The sequence below is a fragment of the Bactrocera latifrons genome, unplaced genomic scaffold (assembly GCF_001853355.1).
Source record: "Bactrocera latifrons isolate USDA-ARS-PBARC rearing strain unplaced genomic scaffold, ASM185335v1 scaffold_36, whole genome shotgun sequence".
NCBI classification, from domain to species: Eukaryota; Metazoa; Arthropoda; class Insecta; order Diptera; family Tephritidae; genus Bactrocera; species Bactrocera latifrons.
The window spans coordinates 1,027,037-1,036,977 of record NW_017537001.1 but is presented as its reverse complement, the minus strand read 5'-3'; the positions used below and the strand labels follow the sequence as shown (position 1 = coordinate 1,036,977).

Sequence of the window (9,941 nt, the reverse complement as noted above, 5' to 3'; positions counted from 1 at the left end):
TTCTATTAAATTTATTATTTATCATTTTCATTCAACAAATAAAATATTAAAATTCCATATCTTGCCTTTGCTGTTTGTGACCCTCACTGTGTGTTTTATACAAATTTACATAAATATGTAGAAGGTATACATAAATATGAACGGTACAGACATGTACACATACGTACATATTTCTGTATAACCGTTATTACAAAGCACAATTTCTCGCCATCAACTCAATCTGGATCAACAATTCAATTTCGAGCATCATTTATACACAAAATAAATAAACAGCAGACGCCTGAATTAATTAATATCTAATTAACATAATTTCGATGATCAATTTGCTGGCAGACAAAGTAAAATAGGGCAATGAAGGTGCTTCAGCTGACGTTGCCACAACATTACACAGCAAGATTTTCCATATAAAGTGATTTTCAATTATTATTTTTTGCTCAAGTGTGAATGAATGAGCCTATTTACAACATACGGACAAACCGACATAATTTAATCGAGAAAAACAACTACAACACAGTAAATACCTGAGAAAAGCAACAAGAATAGTTGCAGTCTGCGTCGGAGCATTTTTTTTTTTTTACTGACTGACTGCTGATGGAGTTACATTCCTGTTGGCTTGTCTGCAATTGAGGGATACTTACATACATATATGTATGTATGCACGCGTGTGTGTATATGTATGCTGATTGTGTTGTTATTAGTGATAATGAGGCTGCTGATGGGCATCCATGCAACTGCCTGCGACTGCTAGTGCGGCTCCGAATACTGTTAGTCATCATTACCACTTTTTGGCTACTTACTTCTGCCTTCTTCACTGCAGTCGCTATTGTTGTTGTTGTCGCTATTTTGATATGCTGTTGGCACTTTTGTTGTCATTTGATTGCCTGTCGTGTGTTTGCCACTCAGTCAGCGCATTTGTCTGTCACTTACTTTACAACCCACCCCTGTTTGTTGTTATTATTTTTGTGTCGCCTACTGTCTGAGCGCCACTCATTCCACACGCTCGCTGCTCGCATGTGTATGTAGATATGTATATGTGGATGTGTGTGTTTGTCCGTAATTTTTAATGCATTTTTAAATAATTTTATAGCTACATTACATTTATGTTATTTTTGTATATTTAACCGCCACACTTTGCCACAAAAATGCATATTTGCCCTCATATAATGAGCGATCTGAGGCGACAGCGATCTTTAGCGCTGGCTGCGGTGCCAACGAGATTCCTGTGCATTTGATCTTATATTTATACCCTGAACCAGGTATATTAAGTTTGCCACGAAGTTTGCAAAAATCGTATAGACACGTTGGAAATTCTATAAAAATTATCCGTATGACGAGCTGAGTCGATTTGGCTTGGTCCGACTGTCTATATATACGCGATTTAGTTCCTCAGTTTTTGAGTTTTTGATATGAAATTTTATACATGCTCTTTTCTCCCCGAAGAGCTTCTAATTTGTTGGAATCGGCGATATCGGACCACTATATGCTATAGCTGCCATTCAAACTTTCCGATCAAGTTGAGGTTTTTGTATGGCAAACTTTTTTATTTGAAGATATATCTTTAGGAAATTTGGCATGAATTATTTTTGAAGAAAACAGTAAAATCTCTGAAAAAATTTTTCAGATCCGACCACTACACGGTATAGCTGTCATACAAACTGATCAAGAAAAACCCAGTTGTTGTATGGCAAACCTTTTTAATTTGAAAAGGTATCTTCAGGAAATTTGGTATGAATTTTCAGATCGGACCACTACACGGTATAGCTGTCATACAAACTGATCAAGCCAAACCCAGTTGTTGTACGGCAAACTATTTTATTTGAAAAGGTATCTTCAGGAAATTTGGTATGCATTATTTTCGTAAGTGTAAGGTAACTGTAAAATATCCGGAACATTTTTTTTAGATCGGACCACAATAACTTATAGCTGCCATACAAACTGAACGATCGAAATCACGTTTGTGTAAGGAATCTTTTTATTTGTGCAGGGAATGATAGCCTATTGATTTTTTTTTCTTTCTCGTTTCACATTTTCTGACAAATGATGTGTGCCAGCAAATATTTTATCTTTTATAATTTTTTTTTTTGAAGATTGCAGTCATTAAAATTTTATTTGGCGCACTTTCTGTCCACCTCTGTGGCATGCAATTAATTTTTTCAACAACCAGCGTACTCCTTTTTGATAAATTCTGCTGTTGCCAGCTTTGTAAGCATCATTAAATCGCACTCGCTCATTTGATTGCTCGCGTGCTGAGGCAAATGATGTGCAACGATCACTGCGATCACTTAACCGCCTCTATCGCCTTCTCTTTGCTATGCAGATGCGCTTGTATGCAGCTACAAGTTGTCTTGTCTGTTTGTAGGCTCAATCATTTGGTAATTTCTCAGTTTTTATTGCAACGATCACTCGATCACTGCGATCGTTTAGCCTCTGCGCATCTTCAGCTCCTTCTAATTGCATGCAAAGTATGCGTATTTGTGTGTGTTAGTGTGCGTTCGCAGCAACAATCATTTGGTAATTTTTCACTTTTTATTTCTCAACATTATTTTCCAATTTTTATTTGATTTCGTATACTTCACAACCGATCCGCACTGATCTGCCGCTGTTCGTCATCGCCTGCAGGCGCATTTTTTTCGCTCGTGTTTACGCATTAACGCAATATGTACAACAACATAGCGCAACACAACAACGTTTTCATTCAATCAACATGTCGATCATTTGTAGTTTGATTGATTCCTTTGCGAGCGAAGTCGTAAAAAAGTTAATCGATCGTGTATGTTTTGAGTTGAAGCAAAAAAGTATAAGAAAATGTACAAATTGCTTTTTTATTAAACTGAATTTTATGATCATTAACTGATCGCTTTTAATTTCATTTCATTTGTGGGTGTTTATTTACCTGTATTGGAATCATATAAATATATAGCTGTCGGGTGTAGGTGAGTGTAGCAAATGAAGTGAAGGCAAATTATGAAGATCAGAACGTGTTTAGATCACTATTTTTTCTAATTAAACCCCGAAGAAGGTATATCAAGTTTACCGTGAAGTTTGTAACACCTTGAAGGAAACGTCGAAGCCTATAAATGATCAGCATGACAGCCAAGTCCGTGAACAAGTCCCTCAGTTTTGGAGATATCGTTCTGAAATTTTGCAAACGTCATTTTCGCTATACAAACTGATTGATCAATATCAAGTTAGGACTTTTTTATACACTTTATGCTATAAAAAATTCACCTGTGAAGGGTATTAATGCTATAAAATGCAACTGTGAACCGTATATATAAGTACATGGCAGCAAAAGTTCATATTCTGTTTTTCTTTTTTTTCCACGATCGACGCGATCACTGCACAAGTAATTTACCTTTCACACGTTTAACTACTTATTTGAAAACTAAATGGGCCTGCGCCATAATTAGTACAATATGTTGGCAACACTTCAGCGCACACGCACCATTGCATCGCCGAACGATCGCTTTCATCCACGCTTGATCGCCCCTAGTCGTCTTCACCAACTACAACTACAATTCAGCCTAATAATGCTCGTTATAAAACGATTGCAGCAGCCGCAAATTGAATGTGTGTATTGAATTGATTATTTTTGTGAGCCGACAATTCTCCGCGCCTTTGTCTTGTTGTCTGTTAAACGTCTGTGATTGCCACTTTGTTTTTGCTTTATCGATAAATCTATTTTATTGATTTTGTTGTTGTTCTGCTTAGTTGAGCATTTAACACTTTCGTTTCCAGCAATTACGCGGCGATAAGTTCCGCTGTGCCTCAGCATCATCCTCCTCATCATCATCAACACGATCAAGATGATCTCGCTTGCCGATCGTTGGCTGCGATCGGATTGATTCGTATGCGCTCATATTATTCAAATGCTCAAAAGTTTTGTGCTCGAGTGTTGGCAATAAAGCTGTTGACGTTCGTTTAACGTCAGTCAGCTATTCATTCAGTCCGATTCGCTGCTTGTCCGTCTGATCATTTGCTTAAACTTGATCATTCGCCGCTAAATCGTTTTTATTTTTTAATTTCCTTGTAGTTTTGTTAGCTGAGTGTTTGTGTGATTCGGAGCATTGCTGAGCTATTGCCATGGCTACTTATAGCTGTTATTGTTATTGTTGTTATTCGTATGATCATTCGATGATAATTGAACTGTAATTAAATTGATTGCCAGCAATTAAAAATCGTTTTTCCATTTGTATGCTTGTGTTGTTTGAGATTTTTATTGGTTTCTTTTTTCATTCATGTGTTGCTGCTGTTATTGTTGTTGCTTTTGTTTGTACTTGCCATTAGCTACGCTACTTATTAGCTATATACAATATACTATTTACGATTACTGTATCCAAGTATATATAGTTAGTATGTATATATGCATATGTATGTGTGTGCATTGGGCTTTGCTATAAAACTTTTATAGCATTTGTTGTTTTTTATTGCAACAACAAAGTATGCTTACCGTTTAAATAACAGCATATTTCTATTTTCCATTATCACTTCTCACTTTTGTCTTCGGTAAATAAGTATGTTTGATTTGTAGTCTGTGTAAATATTTGCTTTTAGAAAATTATCTTAATTACTTATCAGTGAAATAACTGTAAACAAATATTATATTTATTTAAGGAAATTCAATATTCGCAATCACAAATACATATAAATGAGAAAGTTCAAATTTGAGTAACAATTTTTTCTTTGTCACCGCTACTTGTGCTGGCAATTCTCAACGAGTTCATGAAAAGCTGTTACACTTTAAGGTTATTTAAGGAGTCGATTTTGAGAACTATGAAAAAAACATGATGAAACGTTAATTTCCGTGGCCCAGAAGCTTCAATACTCTTCAAAAATTGAATAAATACCAAACAATTAATGATCTTAAAAGTTCAGTTTGCATGACAGCTATATGCTATAGTGGTCCGATCTGAACAATTTGTGCGGAGATTGTAGCGTTGCCTTCAACAATTATTCATGCCAAATTTTGTAAAGATATTATTTCAAATAAAAAAATTTTTCATACAAGCATTTAATTTTGTTCGTTCAGTTTGTATGACAGCTATATGCTATAATAGTTCGATCTGAACAATCTGTACGGAGATTGTAGCGCTGTCTTTAGCAATTATTTATGCCAAGTTTCGTGACGATATCTCATCAAATAGAAACGTTTTCCGTACAAGAACTTTATTTTGATCTTCAACGCTTTAAAGATCATTACAATTTTTAAGAATCAGTTAATTACTATTTAAGAACTTGAAATATCAGAAATATTTGAAACTCCTTACAATGAAATAAATATATAAGAGGTTGCATAAGTCAAATTATGCCATCATTTCCTATAAACTGTAGTTATTATAACTATCAAAATATGAATATCGTTATAATAGAATTCTATCTCTAATAGTTTAAAAATCTATAAGCATTTATCACTTTTTTTATAATTTTTTTCCCAATTTTTTTTATCTTTAAAATATTCACTTTCTTCTTATTTTCAGGCACACCCATCAATCGTTTACCGATAATGGCAAAATCCGTTTTGGACTTATATGAGCTATATAATTTGGTTATAGCGCGTGGCGGTCTTGTTGATGTTATCAACAAGAAATTGTGGCAGGAAATCATTAAGGGTCTACATTTGCCCTCAAGCATAACAAGTGCCGCATTCACATTGAGAACACAGTAAGTAGAGAAAGAAGAATTTTCAAGACAATTGAAAGTTTTTCTCCATAAAAAAATACTTCTATGCTAAAGCAACTGAAGATCATATGGCTAGGTGTATTTAATATTGGATTCTTAGGTTGTGGTTCTTTTTGGGTTTTGTACGAAATTTTTTCTTGCGATGTGTTAAACTTTGTGATCCCGAAGTAAGAGTTAACGGATGTTGCAAGCCTTTATTTTCACTCTATTTGTGTGTTATATCGAGTTTTACAGCTAGTTCATTTTTGACATATTGTATAGCAATGCCTTGATCACACGTAACGAGTAGAGCGGCGAGACAGTGACTCGGCCGAGTGCTCGTTTCGTTTAAACAGTAAGGCGAGTAATGAACCGAGTCAGTGGGCGAGTATAGTGGCGAGAGAGTCACTAGAATCACATTTTGTTTACTAGGGCGAGTGCTTCTTTTTTCTTCACTCTTTTGCCCCCTCTGCGCAAATCACTGACTCGCTCGTTGCATGTGAACACGCGTTCGGTCTTCACTCGCCACTCGGTCGATTTTTATGTAGCTTATTTAGTTTCAATTGAATTTTGCATTGTGAAAGAATTGAAATGGCAAATACTCTTTTAGGAAATGCGGTAGAACTTCATTAAAAACTCTTTCTTTTTCTACCAAATATTGTAAATAAAGCTTTGAAAAACTTCACTGTCTAACTAGATGAACAAAATACGTGTAAACCTCTACTCGCCAACGCAACTCTCTCGACCGAGTATCATGCTCGGCCAGAATACTGTCTCGCCATTGTACTCGTTACGTGTAACAAAGCCATAAGAATAGTATGCTGAAACAGTCGGTAAACCGAATGATGATCATCTTACATTTAAAGTAGAGATAAAGAAAAAATGTATGCAAGTGAGCTACTACCCTAAAATAGCCTCGGATGAGAGATAAGAGAGCGAACTTTTTGGAGAAAAAAAATTTTTTAAGTTTTAGCTTAGGAAAAAGGGCCGGCAGTGCTCAGGATTAGATTTATTTGAGCCTTCCTGGCGAAGTACATAAATGACAGTTTTCCGAATAAATCTCGCCAATAAGCTAAGGCAAGCGAACTTTTTGCTCATTTACTAGCTGAATTCGTTGTAAAAGACTTAAGAAATATTCAAAGTGTTAAGAAAGGCAACGTTTCTGGGGTTTTGTTGTTTTCCACAAAGGTGCAATCAACGGGCATTAAAGATTTGCAACGCGTGTGTCTGAATTTTCGCGCAAATAAATGTGTGGAAAACACAGACAGACGAGCCAAAACCTAACAAATACCAATACCTATGCCAGTACATACATATGTATATGTATAAGTATATTTGTGTGAGTATGTGTTATGGCCGCAAAGAGCACAGCGTCTTGTTGGCCCGTGTTGTTGCATTAATGTCGAGTTGATGACATATTTTATGTGGCAAACGTTCGGTTGCGCCCTTTTCCACAACAACAATAGCAATAAGAAAAACCATTATGCATTTGCATGCCACAAATGCTTGCAACCGCAAATATACATGCAAAAATAAAGCTTTGCTGCAGCGATTTCTATTGCATTTTATTTATTTTCTATTTTATTTTAAACTTTTTATTTGGCCTTTTCTTTATTGCCACAAAAGACATTTGTGGCTTCTTGCTAACTGGCTAAATAACTAACCATCTAACTAACTGAATGTCTAGCCGTGAGAGGACGTGCAGCCAGCAGTCCAACAACCGTCAGTCAGTCGTCAGCAGGAGCAGCAGCAGCGGCAATAACAAATTATAGAATAAGTTATGTCTCGCTTAAAATGACTTACACACATTGTGGCATGCAACAAAGTGGCTGGCGTAGTTTATAATTAAAATTTTTGAATTTTAAGCTTCGCTTTAACTGCACACACCTACATAGATATAAGTGTATAAGTATGGATATATTTTCATGCGTGAACGTCAGGGTGGCCGCAGCCAGGTATTTGCAATGTGTAACCATTACTCGCAGTCTGGTTATTTTTATACCCTCAACGGGGTATATTAAGTTTGCCACTGAGTAAGAAAGGTCGGAGACGACCCTATAAAGTATGAAGTGTATAACTGATCTGTGTAAGGGATTGAGTCAATTTAGCCGTGTTATTTGTCCGCCTGTCTGTAAATAAGCGAAGTTTTTGAGCTATTGATCTGAAATTTTGTACACATCCATTTCCACCCAATAAGCTGCTTATATGTCAGAATCGCCGCTATCGGAGCACTATAGCATATTGTTGTCATACAAACTGACCAATCGGAATCAAGTGCTTGTATGGAAAACATTTTCATTTGATGAGATATTGTAACGAAATTTGGTATGGATAATTATCTAAAGCATAGCTATGAACCCTGAACAAATTTTTCAGATCGGACTGCTATAGCATATAGCTGCCATACAAACTAAACGAACAAAATTAAGTACTTGTATGAAAAAATTTCCTATTTATGAAGGGTATTATAGCTACTTTGTAACCTAAGTTGACGTTTTTGCTAATTTTGAATTTTTCTCCAATAATTTACCGCAAATGTGTCTGGCAGTCGTCAGTTTGTTAGAGAAATTTAGTTTTCGTACGATAAAAAAATTATTCACACCTGATTTGTGCATATTTGAGTTGCACGTATGTAAGTGTATATGTGTATAAATATACATATTACATTCTTACAGAAATACTATCTTTTACGTAAGCACACATTTTCCTACTTAAACACCTTTCTCGCCCTTCTTAGCCCTTCTTAGTAACTTTCTGCGTCCACATGCAACAAACAACAACAGACGCATTACCAACAGCAGACACAGGCTGGTGATTTTTTTTAGTACTCTTGCAATAATTTACAATTGCTAATAACAGATCATAAAAATATTGGCTTTATTTGTTGGCTTTCGCATTAATGTCTCTTGCGTTGCTGCAAGCAAAATGATAATATGTATAAGCAACAATAACGTTTCATCTATGAATGCCAGACAAGTATACAGTGAGTGCAAATAGCATGCACACACACATACACACACTCATGCAGATAGTTGACTCGAAAGCTTTTGACAGCCATAAAGCACCGCAGGAGTGCATAAAAAGCACACGAAAATGCATGCGAGTAAAACTTGCTCGGCACACGAGCGCCGTTCACACACACATACACTGCTATACGTTTAGAGATACAAATAAAATATTTAAATGTAATGGCATTTGTTGCTTTCTGCTTCCTTTGGCTTTTACTCGTTTGCTTTTTACTGCATTTCGCCACCTTTTCGCAATTTTCTGTTTTTTTTTTTTTTTTAATTTTCTTTAATTCTTCCTTTTATTTATTTTTTTGTTGTTTGTGTTTTTGGTTTTTTTTTAAATTTGTGTTTCTCTTTTTTTCGTCTCTTTTCATATTTAATTTAATTGTTATTTAAGTTTTCGCCTGGCAACGCCTAACATAAAATTTATTTGTAATTCATTTACTCATTTATGGCCGCTGCTCTGCGGTTTTTGGTGCGGCTAGCTGTCGTTAATGACTCTGAGGCTTTAATTAAATTTCAATTTTTACTTAAATTGTTGCGTCGCATAAGAAGTGGCTCATTTGCGCCACAAATATGTGGGCTTGACATTTGAGTATGTACATATGTATGAAGTTTGGATGGTTAGCAGGCGGTGGGAAAAATTTCACAAACATAAAATAGTTTTCTAAAAGTTTTTTATTGCAGAGTGTTTACACTGGGAGTTAGCTATGCAACGTTTATTAAAAAATATGCAATATTTCGAGCTTTGTCGCTGTCGGGACTGTTTTCAGAGTCGGCGAGGAAAGTTTCTCTGAAATGGATGGATCGATAGCTCGTTTTTACACGACCTTCATAGATATATTTGATAATAATAATATTTTTGTTAATAACTTCGATTTTTTAAGCAGTCACTCTGAGGTGTAAATTTTTTTTAACAAAAAATAAGCTTATCCATGGAAACCGCCATTATAACAAAAATCTAAATTTTTACTACTCTTTCGATCATTACCTATGTATTCTGCTATAAGAATAATAAATTTTTTTTTGGGTTTTTGGGTTTTAGATATTTTTTTTTGTAAATTCCTCATCGCCACACACCTATTTTCGGAGGTGCTTCTGTATATTGCCTATGGGATTAAGGGAATTAAAGGATTTCCAAAATGAATTGCTGATTTCGAAATAAAATTTCGAAAATTATTCTGAAGTGTTGACTTCGAAATAAAATTTCGAAAATTATTCTGACTTGTTGGTCTCGAAATTTTCAAAAAAGAAAATAAAAATAAAATTAAAATA

General features: G+C 35.2%; 1 protein-coding gene across 1 annotated transcript in view; it reads left to right on the top strand.

The window, feature by feature from the left end:
* The window catches only part of LOC108971836 (protein dead ringer), a gene marked incomplete in the record, with an annotated part of 79,675 nt that overhangs the window by 60,638 nt on the left and 9,096 nt on the right, over window positions 1–9,941 (top strand). Inside the window, 1 exon segment of the mRNA XM_018938145.1 lies at window positions 5,478–5,661. Coding sequence (XP_018793690.1) covers window positions 5,478–5,661 — 184 coding nt within the window.